This window comes from Cadophora gregata (assembly GCF_030347475.1).
Source record: "Cadophora gregata isolate MNR1 chromosome Unknown scaffold_18, whole genome shotgun sequence".
Taxonomy (NCBI): domain Eukaryota; kingdom Fungi; phylum Ascomycota; class Leotiomycetes; order Helotiales; family Ploettnerulaceae; genus Cadophora; species Cadophora gregata.
In genome coordinates, this window is record NW_026695941.1 from 1,166,197 (window position 1) to 1,186,127 (window position 19,931).

General features: G+C 48.8%; 6 protein-coding genes across 6 annotated transcripts; 4 read left to right on the forward strand and 2 right to left on the reverse strand.

Annotated features, from left to right (window-relative positions):
- Nucleotides 1-515: 515 nt before the first annotated feature.
- On the reverse strand, nucleotides 516-4,015 carry ONS95_006783 (uncharacterized protein; the record flags this gene model as incomplete). The annotated part of the gene is made up of 5 exons (XM_058500258.1): nucleotides 516-723; nucleotides 770-3,273; nucleotides 3,325-3,500; nucleotides 3,553-3,772; nucleotides 3,833-4,015. The coding sequence occupies 5 exons, from the start codon at nucleotides 4,013-4,015 to the stop codon at nucleotides 516-518; spliced, it is 3,291 nt and encodes a 1,096-aa protein (XP_058350094.1).
- A 1,327-nt stretch (nucleotides 4,016-5,342) lies between these two features.
- On the forward strand, nucleotides 5,343-6,926 carry SDS23 (cell separation during budding; the record flags this gene model as incomplete). The annotated part of the gene is made up of 4 exons (XM_058500259.1): nucleotides 5,343-5,651; nucleotides 5,699-6,168; nucleotides 6,215-6,441; nucleotides 6,493-6,926. 4 exons carry the CDS (start codon nucleotides 5,343-5,345, stop codon nucleotides 6,924-6,926), a joined length of 1,440 nt encoding a protein of 479 aa, XP_058350095.1.
- Nucleotides 6,927-8,166: 1,240 nt separating this feature from the next.
- ONS95_006785 (uncharacterized protein) lies at nucleotides 8,167-12,784 on the forward strand (the record flags this gene model as incomplete). The annotated part of the gene is made up of 12 exons (XM_058500260.1): nucleotides 8,167-8,905; nucleotides 9,010-10,103; nucleotides 10,250-10,258; nucleotides 10,312-10,536; nucleotides 10,595-11,126; nucleotides 11,218-11,358; nucleotides 11,408-11,670; nucleotides 11,720-12,100; nucleotides 12,151-12,184; nucleotides 12,235-12,332; nucleotides 12,396-12,498; nucleotides 12,546-12,784. The coding sequence occupies 12 exons, from the start codon at nucleotides 8,167-8,169 to the stop codon at nucleotides 12,782-12,784; spliced, it is 3,858 nt and encodes a 1,285-aa protein (XP_058350096.1).
- Nucleotides 12,785-12,847: 63 nt separating this feature from the next.
- On the forward strand, nucleotides 12,848-13,732 carry ONS95_006786 (uncharacterized protein; the record flags this gene model as incomplete). The annotated part of the gene is made up of 1 exon (XM_058500261.1): nucleotides 12,848-13,732. The coding sequence occupies one exon, from the start codon at nucleotides 12,848-12,850 to the stop codon at nucleotides 13,730-13,732; it is 885 nt and encodes a 294-aa protein (XP_058350097.1).
- Nucleotides 13,733-14,530: 798 nt separating this feature from the next.
- Nucleotides 14,531-15,812, forward strand: ONS95_006787 (uncharacterized protein; the record flags this gene model as incomplete). The annotated part of the gene is made up of 2 exons (XM_058500262.1): nucleotides 14,531-15,136; nucleotides 15,219-15,812. 2 exons carry the CDS (start codon nucleotides 14,531-14,533, stop codon nucleotides 15,810-15,812), a joined length of 1,200 nt encoding a protein of 399 aa, XP_058350098.1.
- A 1,334-nt stretch (nucleotides 15,813-17,146) lies between these two features.
- ONS95_006788 (uncharacterized protein) lies at nucleotides 17,147-17,980 on the reverse strand (the record flags this gene model as incomplete). Its single annotated transcript, XM_058500263.1, has 1 exon — nucleotides 17,147-17,980. One exon carries the CDS (start codon nucleotides 17,978-17,980, stop codon nucleotides 17,147-17,149), a length of 834 nt encoding a protein of 277 aa, XP_058350099.1.
- Nucleotides 17,981-19,931: the final 1,951 nt, after the last annotated feature.

Below are 19,931 nucleotides of genomic sequence, written 5' to 3' on the forward strand. Positions count from 1 at the left end.
CGAGCCCGTCTCCGACACAAACATCGTATTCAAGAGATTTCCATCTATCTCGTGTGCTGCATAAACTGCGAGCCCTGATCTACCTATAGAGCTGCGGCTGAGAAAGAAATCCACGACATGTTGCTGTCACTAAAGGTCCACTGCGCTCCCTTCAATTTCTTTCAAGCACGGCGTTGGGCTCTTATAAGTACTGAGAACGTGGGGATGGGAAAGGTCCGGATGATTAATTGCGAATTCTGCGGTAAAGGGTCTCGCTCAGATTGGCCCTGCGCCAGCTGCAAATGATTCGCCACGCCACCCACAAGCAATCTCATATCAGACGATAGCCTCAAACTCTCGCTATGCTAAATGATGACCTGCCCCCTGGTCATCCTCCAAAAGAAAAACACACAAAAGGAATGACAAGGTGTGCGAGTGTGGTATCAAATCGTTCTATCATCATTCTTGTCCCTTCCTGTCATATCCACCAGTCCACCAACAACTCCGTCCAGCCCGGCTAGCATTTATTTTCCCACTCAACCAAAATAAGCACGCACTGTTTGTTGCGTCTCGGGTGAGAACTGCAGCAAGACTTGGGCTGGATCCAAGCCAGCTGTCTGGAGCAACATCTTTGCAGCCGCAACTATTTGCGTTGCATTCTGACCTTGAACCGTCTCGGCTTCCAAAGCTTGAACAATAAAGCCGAAGACCTTTCCAGCCTGGGTAATAACAGCGGGGTTTTGTCTGTAGCAATTAGTAATAGCCGCAGAGAGGGGAAGTATTGACTTACTGCTCAATCAGCTGGGCAAGGTAAAGATACGCATATGGCGCAGCCTCTTCGTCGTTAACGACGGGTAAAGTATCGATCCATTGAACAACAATTTGCTGTTGGTTGGGCAGACTTGAAGGGTTGAAATGGAGAACCTTAGCGATAGCTGCGCACGCATTTTCTGTTGCGTAGACATCGTCATCTCCACGAGCATTGGGGAATTGTGTAACTTGGAAGAGGAGGTCAACAGCTGGAGCCAAGAACTCCGACCATTGTGGACCTCCTTTGTGAGCGGCGACACCAATGCCATATGCAGCGGCTTGGCGGTTAGCAGGTGCAGAGTCTCGGCAACCAGCGACCAGAGGCTCGATAATGTACTCCTTATAGTTCCAGCTCTGGTCGCCACAGAACTCAAGAACGTCATCCATAATACAAAGACCCCACTGTCGCTGCGTAGGATCCTGGCTCTTTAGGAACTGCTCGTAAGTAGCATGAAGACGCTCCCAAGCCTTGAGGAATGCAACGCCGTGATTCTTGAAGATGCAGTGATAAGCCTTGTTCATATCAGACAACAGGGTTTGATCATCTTCAATGGCAAACATTATATCTTCGGACTCCTCTTCGCCTTCCTCCTGCTGTCCTTCCAATCTCTCTTCTGCTCGTGCAGCAACACGATCCTTGTAGTCTTCCAGTGCTGAAAATGCCGAATCGATGAACGTTTCCATGTGTTGAGGAGTAAGACAATCCTTGCCCATAACCTCAACAGACTCGTAGAAGCATTGGTACATCTCAGCAAGAGTATCAATAGCTGGCTCCGCGCTGAGAACTTCGAGGAGTTTGATAATCGTGCCGTTCCAAAGACCACTGAGCTGATTTGATGGATTGCCGAATGCTTTCTTGTACGAGTTCAACAATTGTGGCACGCACTTAGCAGAGACGACACGGACAGGATCATGGAAAAAGAAAGCAAGACCTGGCAATGCGATCTTCTCCATAACCTCAGGAACGTATGGAGCAAACGCGCCCTCGAGGACTTGGGCGTAAACAACCAATAATTCGATGGCCATATGCTTATCGTCAAGAGTGCTTGTCTTGATACCGATAACTTTGCCCTTAAGGGGCACAAGCTCCCAGCCCTCCTCTTGCTGGACCTGTTCGACTTGCTCATCATCGTCTAAGAGCTGGATATCAGCTTTAGCGCTAGCAAGCTCCATGAGTGGTGGCATAACGCTCGGAAGGAATGGCAAGAAGTCTGCGCCAAGAACTCTGCACATGCGACCCCAGCAATGCATGAGATATTGTGCTTGGGGATCATCGGCATCGACAATTCCTTGCTGGATAGTAGCTAAGGTTTGAACCAAGTTCATGGCATCGTTTCCTAGTCGCTCTTTGCCAACAGCAAGAGCGATGAGAGTGGCGCATTCCATGGCTTTGGCTCGGAGTAAGCGAAGTTCCTTTGTATTTTCCTGCTGTAAAACGTTGAACAGCAAGGGCATGAGAGTATCATAATACTTGGAGAAAGCAGCTTCTGCCGAGTCGGCAATAGTCGCAATGGTAGACAAAGCTTGTTCCTGGACGTAGCGTTTAGGACTTTGTAGCAGTTGGAAGAGGTGGGTAAGAAGGTCATCGAGATATGGCTCCAAGATGTTCTTCTCGGCCTCTTCGCAGAAGTTGACCAATGCGGCAGCTGCGTGAGCTTGAACGCGAGGCTCTGGGGAATCGAGAACTGGGACGATAGCTGGAACAACGACTTGGTGGTACTTTTCTTGCATGGTACCGGCAAAGTCGGTGCTCATTTGCCCAAGAGCATTACATCCGGCCCATCGAACTCGGGAGTGCGGATCTCTCAGTGCAGGGACTACCAATTCCAACACCTGGTTGAGTTCTCCAATCATCAAGTCTCTGCAGCCCTCTGAGATAGCCGAGATGGCCATCAAAGCTGCATGTCTATCTCTCCATGCATCCGAATTCATCATTCTTGGAAGCCAACTGAATGTAGGTGCTAGGATAGTCTGTCCACCGAGCTTGTTTGCCAATCGATCCATGCATTGCTCTCCTGCGATGTGATTCAGGTCACTTTCCTCTGGATCCATATCGTCGGACGCGTTCCACTCTGCCGCATCGTCATCATCCACGCCAATGTCTGTCATCAAACTGAGACATTGTGTGATCATATCGGTTGTGTATGTCTCATCCTTCTTGACCATTGCTGGAGCGTAGTCTGCAAAAGTAGCCATCAACTCAAGCGCATTTTGACGGGCTTGGTCCGTAAGCTCCTTATCTTGAATAACCGAGATGCTGAAGAGGACCAAGTTGTGGAAGAGAGGTCGAAACATTTTTGGTGCAACCTCGGCGAGATCGATTAGTGACACAATCGCTCTGCTCAACTCTTCGGACTCCTGTTTCTCTTTAAGTGGAGGAAGAATGCTAAGAACTTCCGGAATAAGAGCGTAGTACTTTTGTTGCGATTTCTTGTTGATGCTTCTGAAGAAAGATGCAAAAGCTTCCATGGCAGAAAGGCAAACCTATCCGATGTTAGCATCTGTCGTTGGCAGAAGGCTATAATGATAACATACTCCGGCATCGCTGTCCTTGAATCCAGATGTAAAGGCTGCAAGAACCGTGTCCTCGTGTTGTTTCTCAATGATACCAGGAGTGGTAGAGAAGATTCTGTATGCAATCTCACGTTGCCCGACTTCCTTTGATATGCTAAGTGTGAAGAGAACCCCTAGAATTTCGGGCCATTGTTGTTCTGCCTCGTGTCAGTCTCCATCCCTCGGTGTAAATCCTTCTAACAAACATACTGTTATCTGAGTATTCCCTGGCAATTTCCGCAACTGCGTCACCGATCTTGTTCCGGACGCTGTTTGTAGTTTCCGTACCCAAGGCTTCGAGGAGTTTTTGTCGAATAACGTATCCGTCTGTTGCCTCTAAAGAAAGAAAAGTCTCCACCGTCGAGTCATTTGGAAGCTTGCGAGCCTTGGAGGCTATACGACGGAAAATGACCGAAGCAAATGAACGGGTCTGGAGAACACACCAGGTTAGTAAGTTGTCTCACGGAATGCATTGAACGAAGGTTCTCACGGTTGGGTCATTGGAGCCCTGAATTTGTTCAACAAGGCCCATTAGGAGCACTTGCGGCTTCGAGGCAGTCCAGTTGTTGGCCAAATGCTCCTCCGCTTGAGACCGGACACTATTGTCGGATGATTGCAGCGCATCAAGGAGCTGCGCAAGCTCATTATGCACGTCTGCTGGGAGGACCGACATTGTTCGGAAATTTAATGGGCTCTGATACGAAGAGTCGGAGGTATGTGGCGCGTATGAGGGCGTTGTGCGATCTGGAAGCAATGCCCCTCGCGTGGAATAGAAATTGGTGCGCGATCCGGAAACCGTGGATTCGTAGCCCGTTGCTGGAGAGTGTCAGAAACAAAGACTTGGCTTGCGCGAGAGCTGTTGCCAGCGTCAAAGGAGTTGGGTGATCGCTGTTGTCGTACCTTTGTTTTGCACACTGTCGGCGCGGTGTAGCGGCTTTCGTGGAGAGTGATAGAGCTGTGCCCCGATTTCCCAGTCTTTGTATCTAACACACCGCAGAGATGTAGAAATTTATATGACAAAGAGGTTTAACCGAGTCCAAGATATTCTTGTTGACGTGGTGTGTAGAGGGGTTGTAGTGGGGTCAAACATTTGTTGTTCTGGCGCGAATAAAATGTTCATGCCCTTCACTTTTTGGCGCTAGGAGACAAACGACTTATTCGCGTGGGCTACAGGGCAAACCGTAAGTATCTGCTTTATGTACAGCACCTTCTATTGATTGATCCAATCGCTCTTGGTCATTAGCAATTGAATAAGCCAAATTTGCCATGTCTCTCTGGTCCACCGCCAACAAAATAAGGTAAGGAAGGAAAAGGGCTTCTTCAAGTTCCCCTTGCTGAAGCCAACGTAGTAGCCGAGTAGGGAATAGCGCACATACCTGCGCCAATCAATGCCGCTAAAGATTCGAAGTAAATAGTCTTTCATTGTCTGGCATCTTGTCAACGCATTGCTGGTGGAATTTTAAGAGGCTTATACCTTATGATCAAAGGACTAATGAGAAAATCTGACCTCTCGAAGCCGCATGTTCCGATCAATCTGACTCCTTACAAGTTATGGTACTTCACAATGCAGCATGTGTATCCTGAGCAGCACAAGACTGACACTGAAACCGGGGGGTAGGGGGGGGGGGGGGGGGGGGGGGGGGTAATTTAGTACCGTGTACCTCCGTACGTACCGCTAAAACAGGAGCTATTTTCAATACTCAGATCTTCATGCTATCTAGCATGCCAATGGCGGCTTCTCGTGGAGCATGATTTCTGCAATCCATTTTGCCACAGTGATCTTTGTGATAAGTCATACAAACTTGTAGGTAGGTACAGACCGTAGATGTGATTCAACAAATGGGGTCCGTGCATTGGACCCCGCGATATTGCTCCCTGGCTTCCTTCTTCAAAATTCCACCGCCGCATCAGTCTTCGATTGATAAACAACTCTATCTCATTCGCACAAGTCTACTTTCCTTCTCATCGGTCTTGCCTCCGTAAGGATAACCACAGCAAGAATGGCAGACCCCGCCCAATCCCCAGGTCCTGAGCGTGGAGGAGGGGCAGCCAGCCCCCCGCATAATGGTCAAACAATCAACCATCGCTCCAGCTTTGCAGAGAATATGCGCCATTCACCTAGATCTCAGCGACATCCATCCTTCCCTCAGTCCGCAGTTCAGGAACTCCTAAACCATCCGCCAGTTGCAAAGTCCGCGGACCCGAGATTTGCTGGCAGGGATTGGCGACAAATACGCGTTGGTGAGCTTGTAAACAAGGAAGAAGTTAGATGGGCACAATTAGATAATGGCGTGGAGCAGGCTACAAAGGTTGGACATCATTCCCTTACCTGAAACCGTACCTGACGTTTCTGAAGCTTTTAATCGAACTCGGACCCCCAAACGTTATCCTACTCCGTGAGACATCCGAGGACTCGAGTGCATGCGGCACCTTCGACTACAGTGACCTCAATGCGTATCTTTTGGTAGTTGTTGGCCTTGCAAGCCCAGAAGGGGAGCAATTGGAAATATTTGACGCCCTAGCCAAGAAGGCTAGAGAAGGAGCATTAATCCCAGTTCGAGACATGCAAACATTGGCAAAGAAGAGTCCTCTCATAACCCTAGCAGAGTCGGAAGATCTGACAAAGGCAATGGAGCACTTTGCTAGTGGCGTACACCGAATTCTCGTTTGCAAAGACGGTACGAAGGAAGTAGTTGGAATACTTAGTCAGTTGAAGGTGGTCAAGTTTTTATGGGACAACGCAACTAGCTTCCCTGCTATTGACGCCTTGTACCCTGTGATTCTGAGGGATCTTGGTGTCGGAACTCCACAAACTATCTCCATAAAGTACGTGTCTCGGGATGGCAATATTTCACAGTGCTGACATGTCCAGTGGTGACCGGTCTTTGACGGACGCGCTCCAGCTAATGAGTAATGAAGGACTCACAAGTGTCGCGGTGGTAGACAACGCATTAAATGTTGTTGGCAACATTTCTACTGCAGATGTTAAACTTCTCACAAACAGCAGCAGCTTGCCGTTATTGAAGTCAAGCTGTATCCACTTCATTTCTGTGATCCTAAGCGAGCGCGGCATTGGAGATGGAAAAGACTCGTTCCCAGGTAAGCAGCCATACTGTTACTTGTTCACATTCTCGTCTAACATCAATATAGTCTTCCACGTCACTCCTTTCTCTACACTTGCACATACAGTCGCCAAGCTTGTTGCAACTCGATCCCATCGAATGTGGGTCGTGGAAGCAGCATCTCCATCTCCATCAGCAACACCTCTACCAACCCCATCCATGGCAAGCTCTTCAATTTCCAGCGCACTTCTATCCTCTCCCGCAGTATCTACTCCAGCATCACCAAGTGTTGCTACGACTTTCCCAGCCGTTTCGGCGGCCGCACTTCCAGGAGCCCGTATCTCAGGTCGCCTTACGGGGGTCATCTCATTGACAGACATTCTCAATCTCTTTGCTCGCCAATCAGGTCTCAATCCACTGAGCCCGAACGATCAGAGATCACGCCGTAGGCGCAGCTCCAGCAGCTCAGTCCGACCAAGTATCGATTCGGCACGTAATTCCAGCATCGATCTACGCAGATGAAGTGGTTAGATGGTGAGAAATCACACTGTTCAGATGCAGTCTTTTCAGACTACAAATTTTCGAGGAGTAAATTGGACTTATTGAAACGAGAGCCAGGCAAGGCACTTGGATGTCATTGCGTATGACGGCCGCTTCACGAATAGGCGTTAAAGCAACTTGCACGGCCGTGACCAAAGCAGATATTAAAACTCCAGAACAGGGCACGGCTGAATTAAAGTATCCCAGAATGAGAGAGCATAAAGACTTCCAGAACGCAACTTGAGGATCGCTTCACTAGGTTCAATGAATAGACAAAAGCAGGATTCTGCACGTCCTCACGAGTATAATGCCCGATTGTAAGCCTCTTGGGAACAAACCTATGAAATTTAAGAACCGTTTCCAGCGCTGCCTTACCTACCTACCTACTCCGTACCTACCTACACAGAAACGCTTATCGTCGTCGCGTGATCGCAAAATCACGTGGCTGAGAATCCGCAGCCATGTTTGTTGCACGTCGCAATTGGAACTCTCAACCTTGGGCTTGCACCAGCCGGGCTCCCTCCCTGCTGGCGAGGCATACATAATAGCTCTTCAACTTCCACTTTTCCTCACCAATGCCATGGTTCTTCCCCTCATCTCTGTCTGAAATACGATGCTGCTGTCAAGCAGGAAATGCTTCATAGCCAACTAATATGTAATATTATACTTGTGTTATCACGTTTATTTCCACTTTCACACGAACGCATCATTTCCCGGCGCATGAAGCCATTTTCAAGTTGACAGCGGAAAGCCAGCATATCGGAGCGCAACGTTTGAGACATACTTGCAGCCATTGCGTTGCCCAAAAAGGAATCCTTTACAGAGACGGAGCAGAGACTCGAAACCTTTACCAATCAGAGAACAATGCCCTTGTTGGACGGGCTGGTATCCAGCCAACTTCCCGGGGTGGATGCATCGTTCAGCTGCTCATCCCGCGCCCTCAGCATGGATGCAGCTCGAGTCAAAGGGGGCCAAAACCACAGCCTCGAGGTTGGCCAGCAGGCCAGCACTTGTCACCCACCGATGATATCTTTCCAAAGAAGCTATCTATCGTTACGTGCTTTTCTTGCCCTTGACCCGTAGATGGAAACTTCGCGCAACAAATCTGTAATTCAGTCGCTTCCACGAAGTATCAGTGACTGACTGCACGCACGCTGTAGTTCTTGCGCCAACCTCAGTCTCCGGTAGTACACTTCCATTGCCGTGCTCTGACGCATCCACAATGACAGTGACAGAGGGCAAAACCCAACCAGATAATGTGCAACCAATTGCCTCGGGCTCAGAGCATGTCGCAGCAAGAGATTTTGTAACCGAGCCAGAAAACCGTCCGTTGGACACTGCTTCTTTTCAGGAAGAAGGATCACGTCTTCGTCATTCAGAAGAAGGCTCACCGACGCATGGCTTAGCGGAGCCCGACAGCATTCGGGTAGACCAATCCATTCCAGAAGCTGCTCCACAAGACCCTTCTGTACCAGATATACCGCCCAGTGCAGCAGTTGCTGCTCTTGAGACTCCGGCTATATCTGCACCTTCAGCAATTCCAGTGAGGAAGTGGCTTTTACTCGATGGCAAGCAAGGCACCTGGCAATACGAGCCTGGGAATTCACGCCCACGATTTGTGGAGAAAAAGTTCACGAGTAGAATCAAAGACAGTAACGAAGAAACATTACTCAAAGCCGCACGTTTTGGTCATGAAGATATCTTGGCCACTCTTCTTCTTGAGCAAGAGGCTGGTACCGAGTTCGTCGAGCCACAGCGGCGAAGGACCCCATTTCTCCTTGCAGCGGAAGGCGGCTATGCTGTGATAGTCCAGCTGTTACTGGACAATGGTGCCAGATGGAAAGTGACTGACAGTTGGAAAAGAACAGCACTGCATCTGGCATCTTTGAATGGACGAGATGAGGTCGTCCAACTTCTCCTGCATCGTACCGCAATTGGTGTTGACGATAAAGACGAGCAAGGTGAGTTCCACTCTTAAAGTATTTGCATGGACTAGGGTCCCATTAATTATACCTACAACTTAGATATGACAAAGCCTTTTATCACTTCTGACAATATGGAGCAGGCAGTACCGCACTACACCTTGCCGCTCGAAGTGGAGATGAGGTAGCAATCAAATGCCTCTTGGATCACGGAGCGGTTGTGCAGATGAAAGACAAGAAAGGCAACACGCCATTACATCTAGCTGCTAAGAAAAGTCTCGCGGCGGTAGAAACCCTTTTACGCATCGCAGCTACACCAGTTGACGACAAGTCCAGCAATAACCGAACACCATTGATGCAAGCTTGTGACCGACCGCCTTCGGAAGACAGTGAAGATATCGTTAAACTTCTCATACACAACGGAGCCAAGGTTTCAGTTCGTGACAATAATGAAGAGACGCCTTTGTTTCTTGCAGCTTCGAACGGCAACTATCGAGTCGTGGAGCTGCTGATTCAGCATCACGCTGAGGTAAATACTCTGAATGTTGCTGGCAACTCCGCCTTGTTTGGTCCTGCGAGACTCGGATACGAGGAAACTGCTCGAGTTTTATTGGAAGGGGGCATCGACAGTCGTGTTATCAATAACGATTCACCAACCGGTCGCACAGCTTTGCTTGAAAGTGTGAAGTATGATAAGGCCAATGTTGCACTTTTGATCCTCGAGAAGTGGGCGGAAAACGGGTTTGAACACCAGAATCTGCTGCAGTCCGCCCTTTTTGAGGCGGCTTTGTATGATAGCTCGAAAGTTGCGCGATTGCTTGTTGAGAGAGGAGCAAATATCAGCGAAAAAGAAACGGTATCCAGCAAGACTCCGGTTGAGATTGCAAACTCACATAGCAGCACGAAGGTCGTTGCGCTGCTGTTGGAGAAGGGTGGCCAGTTGTTCAGTCAAGGCCCATCATTGGATGCACATATACCACAGGCACCATCCGAGATCGACGCAACTCCGTTGATGCCAGTGGATAGCAAGATCGACTTGGGTTTTGGGTTCAAGTCTACTATTGTGTCCTTTTCCTTTGATAGATATGAAAACTCCGCCATAGTTCGACCACCTGTACAGAGCGTACTTTACGATCACAATCCAGAGGCGATCAAGACTGGGCTCCAGGCAGCTGCTGGGCTAGATCCGAATGGCAAGAATTTTCGTTGGCTACATATCCCGGGCAATAATCCTGTTGTATGTTATTTTCCCCCAATGCTTTGCTTACAATCTAGAATCTCGGATCGTAGACATGTCTTAGGATTCATGTCTTGGGAACCAAGATCTTGATCCAAAGTTTTGTCCTACAGTTTTGACCTACAATTTTGCTGACTTTCTTGCAGTGGGTCAATGTGAGAGCTTCTCTACTGAATCCGAGAATTGACACTGAATTCTGTTATTCTAGAACCTCATCACTCGGATCTACAAAGACTGCAGGCCCGTTGAAAAAGCTGCCTACTTTCAGAAAAAGTGCAAACATCTGTTCGGTGAAGAAATATGGTCGAGGCACCAATACCAAATGTCTTCGGCATCCGTCGCACATCGAAGGTTCATCAGACCAGTCTGTCAACAGATCCCAATCGACAAGACTGATAAGGATAATATGATGATGGTTCTACCATACTTTCATGTATGTTACCCCATTCGACAGTCTGCCTCCAACAATTAGTAACCTTTCTGTCACGAAGTGGGAAACTACTAAAGCACGAGACAAGATGACAAATGTAATCATCGAGGCAATGAAGAGCTGTATTGGTGATGCCTCACCGTCATCAACAGCAAAGTTGAAGGGTCTTAGTCAAGCTTTGAAAGAGCTGGAAAGGGCTCGAAATCCGGATTACGATGAAGGGGAAACATCGGATTCTGCAACAGACTATGATTCCTCAAGTTACTACACTGTCACCGAATCATCAACTGCAACTTCGAGTGACCGAAGGACACGGAGAAGCAGAAATAGCCGGTTCAAAAATGAAAAGACCAACATGAAAGATGAGCCGGAATGGATAGCCGATTGGGCAGGCCAAAGAGATCCAGATACCAGAAATGTTGGCCGGTCGAAGAGCGCTGCTGTCACTCGGCCGGAAGAAGAGCGAAGAAGGAAAAGACGGATTGAGAAGATCGCTGAGCTTGCGCAAACCAGTCGATCAGCAGACGATAAATTGGTTTTGAGTTATATGTTCCATGAGACTGCCCCAATGCACTTCAGAAGAACATTGGACCGTAAGTTATCCTGGCATATTGGAGCCCGTCAAATAAATCAAGACCTATTCCCAAGGAAATCCAGCCTGCTAATCCGCACACCCTATTCCAGAGTATTATTACTATACCCTTCCCACTACGGAGGCTCGTGATAAGGACCAAGTCGTAACGAGGTACTTCGAACGGACCTGGCCGGGTGATGACAAACTGGTTCTGATGGTGGACCAACTTTGGCTTTGGATCTTGGACAACGGTATGCATCTCTGGCCCCTCACTCGCCGTGAAAGATCTAACATGAACAGACACGATAGTCACGAGCTTCCCGCAGCGCTGGGACAAAGCTAAGAAACAAGGAGACCGTGATCCGGACCCCAGTAACGCCTCCGACATCGTTGAGACTGTACTACGACATGTGGCAAGAACAGACCGTCGGCCACTTGAAAGTACTCTTGATCTGGCTGAATTGATTGCAAGCAAATGTATCGGTACCATGTTTGAGCACCCAGATTTTGCAAATGATAAATTGCGGTTCTCGGAATTTTTCGAAGTCTCCATTGGGAATGTGGTAAGTCATATAGGAGCCCCACCGCTCCAATTTTTCTCACAGTTTACAGACCAACGAGGAGTCCAAGATGTTTGATGAGTTCACGGAACTATCGAAACGGCTTGCCACCGGCGACCATTTCGCTGCCGACCTTGATATGCTATTCAACATTTCGAAAGAGACAGACTTGATCAAGGAGATTAAGGATATTCGGGATGAGCTGCACATCATCTCTACTGTTCTTGTTGATCAAGAAAAAGTGCTGGTCGAGATGGACGCCATCATACGAGCGATCAAAGAGGGCAAGGTTCATGAACCGGCAGAATCAGAGGAAGACGCGAAAGACGCTCGGCAGGCATCTCGAACTCAACATGGCCTGGTTGGAAACGTCCGCAGACACATTGAGACTGTAAAAGCTCTTGACAAACAAGCCGAGAAGACTTATCTTTCGGTGAGACAGACACGATATTCATCTGTAAACTCCTACTGAAAGGTCACTAGTTGAATGATCTACTAGATCTGAAGCAAAAGCAGGGTAAGCCTGATTCTCACGTCTTTCTGGATGTGCCAATAATTAGAGAATAGCAAATGTGTCAGAAGCTCGATCTCAACGACAACAAGCTCAAGAAACTGCACGACAAGGCCAGACTTTGATGCTTTTCACCGTCATTACAGTATTCTTCGTAAGCATCAACCAGTCTCGCTGACAAATCTCCAAGATATTGCTAATCTTTAATACCCACCAGTTGCCACTAAGCTTCCTGACCACCTTTTTTCAACTGGACATTGCAGATTATGTGCGAAATGGCGAGGGCCAACTTGGTTTGGGCTATATCTCTGAGATCACTTGTAATCTATTTTTGTCTACTAGCTGTCGCGAGCTAATGTTATAATAGTTCCTATCACTGCGGCTGTAGTTGCAGTTTCACTTGTCCTGGCTTTCCGCATCAATGTTGCCACAATCTCGGTGAAATGTCTCAAGGCGACCTGGCGAGGACTTAAATACGCGGCTGGAGCTCTGCTGGTGATCGCCCTGATGCCATTCATATTTGGTATCGTGTTCAGTACTAGCCGCGCAGAGTCAACACGCAGGCCCAGGGAAACGATCATCGAGGAAGAGAGATACAGCCGCTAGGGTAGTCCCACAATTGCTGGCCGTCGTAGAGACACTCGTTCGAAGTCAAGCATCGTGGGAGCTATGACTGCTTTAACGCTCGTACTTGGATTGCGTCGTAAATCTGGAGACCAAAGAAGTCGGGACCGTAGCATCATCGTCGAAGAAGGGAGGAGGAGGCGCTATGGATCTTCAGAGGTGGTTGTCATCGAAGAAAGATCTCGTTCACGATCTCGAAGAGGCTCACGCTTCCCACGGCGGCCCCCTCCTCCGCGAAGACACCCCTGGTTCCATCCAGATAGCGACGATGAGGTGGTAGTGATAGAGGAGTACTCACCACCTCGCCGGCGGCGGTCTCGTCGGGACTCCTACAGCCGTCCTACCCCACCGAAGAGCTTGTTCGCCAGAGTATGGGGAAGCTTATCTGGAGCAGGTCGCACACCACCCAGGAGAACGCGAGAGGTGGTCGAGGAGCGATACTGGTACGGATCGCGTCCTGCGCCTGCAAAGCGAAAGAAGTGGCCTCCATGGGCATGGTTTAAGAAGGAGCCGAGTCCAATTAGGCGACGGACTCGCGAGATATATTCTAGCAGAGAAAAACGACGACCCGGGTTTTGGCTAAGATTCTCGCGGATTATAGGCTTAGGAGCGCTACTGGGCTTTCGGTCGAGGAACAGAAATAGGAGAGGATCGAGAAGTAGTAGTCTCTCCTACTACTCAAGCAGTCGGAGAAGCTCAGAAATAAACGAGGACCAAGCAGCGGCAGCCCCCACAGGAATTTGGAAGAAGTTCTTGATATGGCTCGCAACAATTCCGGCCTGGTTTATTGGACTTTGTGACGGGGATTCGCGACGGACGCACTCATCAAGAAGAAGCATGTCGTACGGCAGTGGTAGTACGATGAGTCGGAGGAGACAAAGAAGTTCAAGTTCAAGCAGTGACAGGAGGAGTCGTCGCAGTCGGAGATAATGATCATGGGATAGAAACCTGAACTACTCCTGGTATCAACTTATTATTTGGCGCTAAGATCGTGGTATGATGGACTTACGACAACTTCGATATCAACGAGTTAACGACAGATCTTGCGCTAAAGTCACCTGATTACTGGACCACCCGAGCGAATTCCAATAATTGAAGCTTATTTTTGACGACCTGCGATGTATCGGTCCGAACGGTCAACTTTGAATCGAATATGCTAAGATTGGAGGTTCGTGACAGGAAAGTAAACAAACCAAGCGATGCGGGGTACAGGTCAGCACAGACCAATACTACATCAATACATGGGATAGCGACTGGTCTTTCCATTCTTATTCTGCACCGAATTTCTTTTTCAATAAGCTTGGAAGCTCAATATTTTGGCGCTGACGCCGAGGATGAATGGGCTTGGACGTACTCGACAAGTTCCTCTCAGCGTTGATTTTGGACTTTGCAATGTCTAGTTTCACTGATGAGTAAGAAGAAAATAAGTTTGCTACTTTTATGAACAATTATCTGAAATCTTCCAGCTAATATCTCACAAATCAACTTACATTTGGTTAACATGCGGTTACGTTCGGTATGACCCCCACGCATTATTACAGCTGATCTGACTTGCAGAGAGCCTCCCAACCAAATTGGTCATGGGGCCTCCATCCCGCACCAGTTGAAAAGCCGTTGTTCTACAATTTCAGGGTCGCCCCAAAACTCTATTCCAACCTCTAACGATTTTCTGGCTCCTTGATACAGCCTACAAATCTCAGACTCCGAACAAGCAATACAACATTCAACATGGCAGCCTCCCCAATCAATCAGTTCTACACCAACCCATCGGCCCGCACCTGGGCATCCAGTTCCCCTCCTTCAAATGCATTAGATATCACAGCCTTTTACAACAGTCTCCCCAACTTCGCACCCACATCACTTATTCCTCTGCCCGCCATCACCAAAGAACTCGGCCTCAAAAGCGTCTATGTCAAAGCCGAGACATCTCGCCTCGGACTCCCTTCTTTCAAACTTCTCGGCGTCTCTTGGGCCATCCGCCAAGCCATTATCCAGAGAGCTTGTCTCCCATCCTCCGCTTCTCTAGACGATCTCCGCACTGCTGTCACGCAGCAGGGTATCAAACTATGTGCTGCGACGGACGGGAATCATGGGCGTGCGGTAGCGAGGATGGGAGTATTGCTTGGTGTGAAGGAAGTGAAGATATTCGTGACGAAAGGTCTGGGTGAGAGTATTGTGAGGAGTATTGCGGGGGAAGGAGAATGTGTGGACGTGAGGGTTGTGGAGGTATGCTATGATGACAGCGTTAAGGTTGCTCATTGCTGGGGGGAGGAGAATAAAGGGGGAATGTTGATTGAGGGGACAGCTTTTGAGGGGTACGAGGACGTGCCGAAGGTATATAATATGTATCTTTCACTTCCACCCTTTGCAATTACATATTTTTTGATTTTGTTGTACGCAATTGACACCTGAGTAGTGGACAGTTCAAGGCTACCGGACCATGCTATACGAAATCGACTCCCAACTCGAAGGTCGGGTTCCAAGTCTCGTCGTAGCACCCGTAGGCGTAGGATCTCTTGCTCAAGCAATCGTAACGCACTACAAGGCCCCCAAACTTCCAGCCTCATGTTTAACACACTCAAACTCACTCCAAGCTCCAGCTCCAAACCAAACAGCAGTCCTAACAGTTGAGCCCCACGCCGCTGCCTCTCTCCACACCAGCCTTCAAGCCGGTACCTCCGTTACTGTGACTACCACATCAACGATCATGACCGGTCTTGAATGCGGCACTATCTCTACTGCTGCATGGCCGATTCTGAGAGATGGTGTTGATGCTAGTGTTACTGTTGGGGATGGGGAGGTGCATTGTGCATTGCGAGAGTTGGAAGGGTATGGAGTAATGGCTGGGCCATGTGGCGTTGCTGGTTTGGCGGGGTTGAGAGCAGTGCTTGAGACTGTAAATGGGGAACGGAATGAGAAGATGAAGGGAGTGTTGGGGTTGGATGAGGAGAGTATTGTGATTTTGATCTGTACGGAGGGGACGAGACCTTATGTTGCGCCTGGCATGTGATAAGGCTAGACGTGATTATATTATCTGCTTGTCATGAAGAGAGACATAAAATATTTTGCGATTACATAAGCTCACTCATCCATTGCTGCCACATCCGGGATCGTCTACACGTCCTTTAAAAACGCCTAAGTTCCCGGGACCGATGCATGATTACCCTGTTCATTGCGTTAATTTACCATCGTAATACTAAATATTTGATGCCCTACATCTCTCATCGTGGGCGCAGTCATGGCGCTGTACTTCGTGAAGCCCGATCTGTGTGAGGCTTGGTATCAGGGGAGAGTTCACACTTTGAGACCGGGTTTCACGGCATTGAATCGACAAGGGGCTTGGTATATACAGATAATCCTAGTGTAATATTTATCTTTACAATTAAAGAAGAACTCTCAATACGTTGATAAGGCTCTTTGAATCCGCTCATGCCAAAAGTGGGTCCGCTTCGCTTACTTGACCAAAACATCAACATCAAGGTTCTCGGCTCCAATGAACAGCCCAAAAAGTCTTCGCAGCACAGCAGAATAATAATTCAAGATAGACAGCAGAACTCAATCGAGAGCTCAACACATCCGAGTGTTGTTGAACTTCACAAAGGTATCTTAATTCAACCTTTGCTAACATCGATCTGCTGGTACAATTGTATTCCTATACGCTCCTCAGATTGATCAACAGATCAACCGGACAAGACGACTTTCATTGCACTTCACGCTATGTTGGTATTTGAATTTGCAGAACGGAAAATCGTCGCATGTTCCAAGTAGAAGAACCCGTGCTGCTATATGCGACAACATCACTTAACCATTACAGCAAGATAGTAGGCGGCCGTGATATCATTTCATTCCCATTTGAGTTCCGAGCTCTTGCTATCTCTTCTCTACTTAATCACCAGAATCCCTTTCTCGTTCCCATGTATCCCATGACTGTCTATCAGCCTAAGAGCCTAGCGACCATCCCATTTATTATCGATACATCTCTTTGTCCTAAGCTGCTTATCCTCCTTGTTGCCCATAATCTTGTCATAATCTGGATATCATATCGTATCGTATCAAGTCATACCATGTCTCCCTTCCTCTTCTCTCCTCATCTTGACCCATGCCCTCCCAATGCCCATCCGGCCACCTCATACCATATTCCCACATTTACCAGCTGCCATGGGCCAGCAAGGCAACAGTGATAATTATATACATGTGAAACCATCCCCAACGTGCCGGCGCACCAGTCTCTTCCATACTCAGGGTATACAGCTATTCTTCTCTCTTTCTTCGTCAATCAGATCAAACAGCACCGTGCCGCTCTTTTCGTCTCGAGATATTGCCGGGCCAAGGAGTAATGGTTCATCACCTCTTCCAACAGGCAAACTTCCTCCAAAAGCCCTTCCATCGCGAAGCACCACTCTTCTCATTCGCCTCCAGACTCAACACCTTCTCCGGACCACCAGGTAACGGACTTAGCGGTGCCGTAACCGCCCTCCTCGTTCCCAGCGCAGCATTGCTTCCCAAACTCTCCTCCCTCCTCGGTGCAACATCAACCGTCAACCCACCACTGCCCTGCGCCAACCTCCTCGCCTCAACCACTCTCCTGATGATAAGCGCGAAAGTCTCCTCGATATTCACCGTATTCCTCGCGCTCGTCTCCATGAATCCACATCCATGCTTGCGCGCCCATTCCAGCCCAACTTGCGCAGGAACCTGTCTAGATTCCTGCAAATCGCATTTATTGCCCGCAACGATCTTAATCGGCTTGACAGGTCCACCACTCATATCCTGAGCGCTACCCTTCTTCTTTTTGGACGAAGACTGATATCGATCTCGTTCCCAAGCATCTATCCTCGTCTCAGCCTCAATATCAATCAGATCGTTGAACTCCTGCAATACGCCGAGTGAGTTCATATTCGTGATGTCGTAGACGAGGAGGAAGGCGTCGGAGCGTAAGTTCGAGGATGCCCACATTCCGCGGTATTCTTCTTGGCCGGCGGTGTCGGTTAGAGAGAGGTGATAGGTCTGGCCGTCAACTTTGCGCGTCAGCGTGTAGGAGTCTTCGATTGTGGGGTCGTATTCGTGCGTCCATTGTGATCGGACGAGGCGGAGAGTTATGGAGGATTTACCGCAGCCACCGTCGCCGCAGATGGTGATTGTTATGCGGTGCGGGTAGTCTGCTGAGGAGGTCGACATTATGTGTAGTATTTGTCGAGCTGTTCGTGTTGTGGAGTCGTCGAGGGGTGTTGGCAGTGGAAAGTCTGTGGATAGTAATGCTTATACACCGCAGGTTGAAGAATCGCTCCTGAATTTAGGCTCTTATGAAAGTTGAAGGATCGCTGGAGGCGTCAACGCGCCGTCGGAGAGTGTGATGAGAATGTGATGGGCTTTGTGCCTCCTCGGGCTCGCGTTGTCTCGCCTGCCTCACAGTATTGCTTCCTTCGCCTTCTGTGCCGTTCGGGTTCTCGTTCCTCTCCCGATCGTCACTCGTAATCTTTTTTCCAATGCCTCCTGATCTCCTATCTTACACCCTTTCCTCGCCCCTTTTGTCTGTGTTGCGATGTGGTGGGTGCGGTGCAGTGCCTGACCTCAATCCCTGCACCAGTCTTATCAAGTCGGTCAGTCCAGTCGCGTGCGGTAAGTATCCTGTCGCTCTGCACACACTTTAAATTCTCTGGGGCAAAACAAAGTCACGGCGATCGAAACAAGTGTTCGGTTGAGGGTGTTTGTTGACGGTCCCGGGCGAGGGGAGGGTTTCGTATGTCGTTCAGTTGAATTGCGATAGCGGCGCAAATATATGGTCGTCGGTCAGTTGGTATAAGTATGCAGTCCAGGGATGATCCTCAAAAAGCCAAGGGGCTGGATTGCTCGAGGTCCGTGAGTTCGGAAGGGCCCCTTCAGTTGAGCGAAAGGAGGCAAGTTCGACCCGCAGGGCTCTGGCTTTTGTGGATCAAGGACTTGGTATTGCTTCGAATTGGCGATGTTCCTTTCTTGTGGGCCAGAGGGGTGGATATATATGATATGATATGGGAGAGAAGAGAGAAGGGGTTGGGGATCTGGTGGGGGTTTGGCTGGTCTCGTCCTGAAACGCACTTTTATTCGATGATGATGATGTTTATGCCTTCAGAACAATGGCTTTGTCGAGCGGGAGAAAGGCGGAGAAAAGGAACGAGCAAAAAAGGGAGAAGAGGAGGGAAAAGAAGAGAAAGGATATCTGGACACACAGACCAAAATACGAAGAAATGTCTTGCTTTTGTGCGTTCGTGCCTCGTACAAAGTAGGGCAAAGCAATATTGCTTCCAAATTGATAGCTGATACGACTATTCGCCCTATCACCTGCCTTGCCCCTCACCTTACTTTTTGTTCTTACCGTAGTGGCTTCTGGTGGTATCTGGATTCTTGCTATTGTTGGAATTTTCGTGGGAATCTGTCATTCCAGGTCCGACATCATTGGCCATGTGGCTCTATCCAATAGTCCTCACATCACCGAGCAGAAAGTGACGGACTAATGCCCAGCGGCACTTGACTCCTCGTCTTCATCCGAAAATTAATCATCGTGAGCAGCCTCCCGACTGCCTGTTTCAGATACCCTACCGTCTGGAACGGTGCTGGACGGCGTCATTGGGGGATTCAGAACTGCGTGTGTTCTCCTGCATTAGCTTCAAAGGAGGCGGACGGGACGTTATCGAATGTACCGGGTTCTGGTGTTTTGGGCGTTGACTGTTGAAAATGGGCATCAATGATTTAGGCTTGACCTCTTTCCGAGTTCACTCTTTCCCCTCTTTACTTTCCGATATATCTCCTCTCATCAACTCTCAAATGTCACAATAAATATATCTCAAGCTACGGTAATCTTATCAACACCCCAGCTAGGTATCAGCATACCACCCAACCACCGCTCTTGGGGGCTCTTGGGACCTGTCAGCCTCACGTCAGAAGGTCTGATGCCCAATCAATCCATCCAGGAAGCCTCGGCAACTCAAAAGCAACCCAAGCAACCCCACTACCGAAAGCTACAGTTAAGATGTCGATCACGACGTCTTCCATTGATGCCATCCAGCCCATCATTAAGGTCAAGACGGCGTGAACAGTTCAACGGCGAGGTCGCAGACCCGAGCCGGAGCTGCCCTTTCCTGTTCGTTGTTAG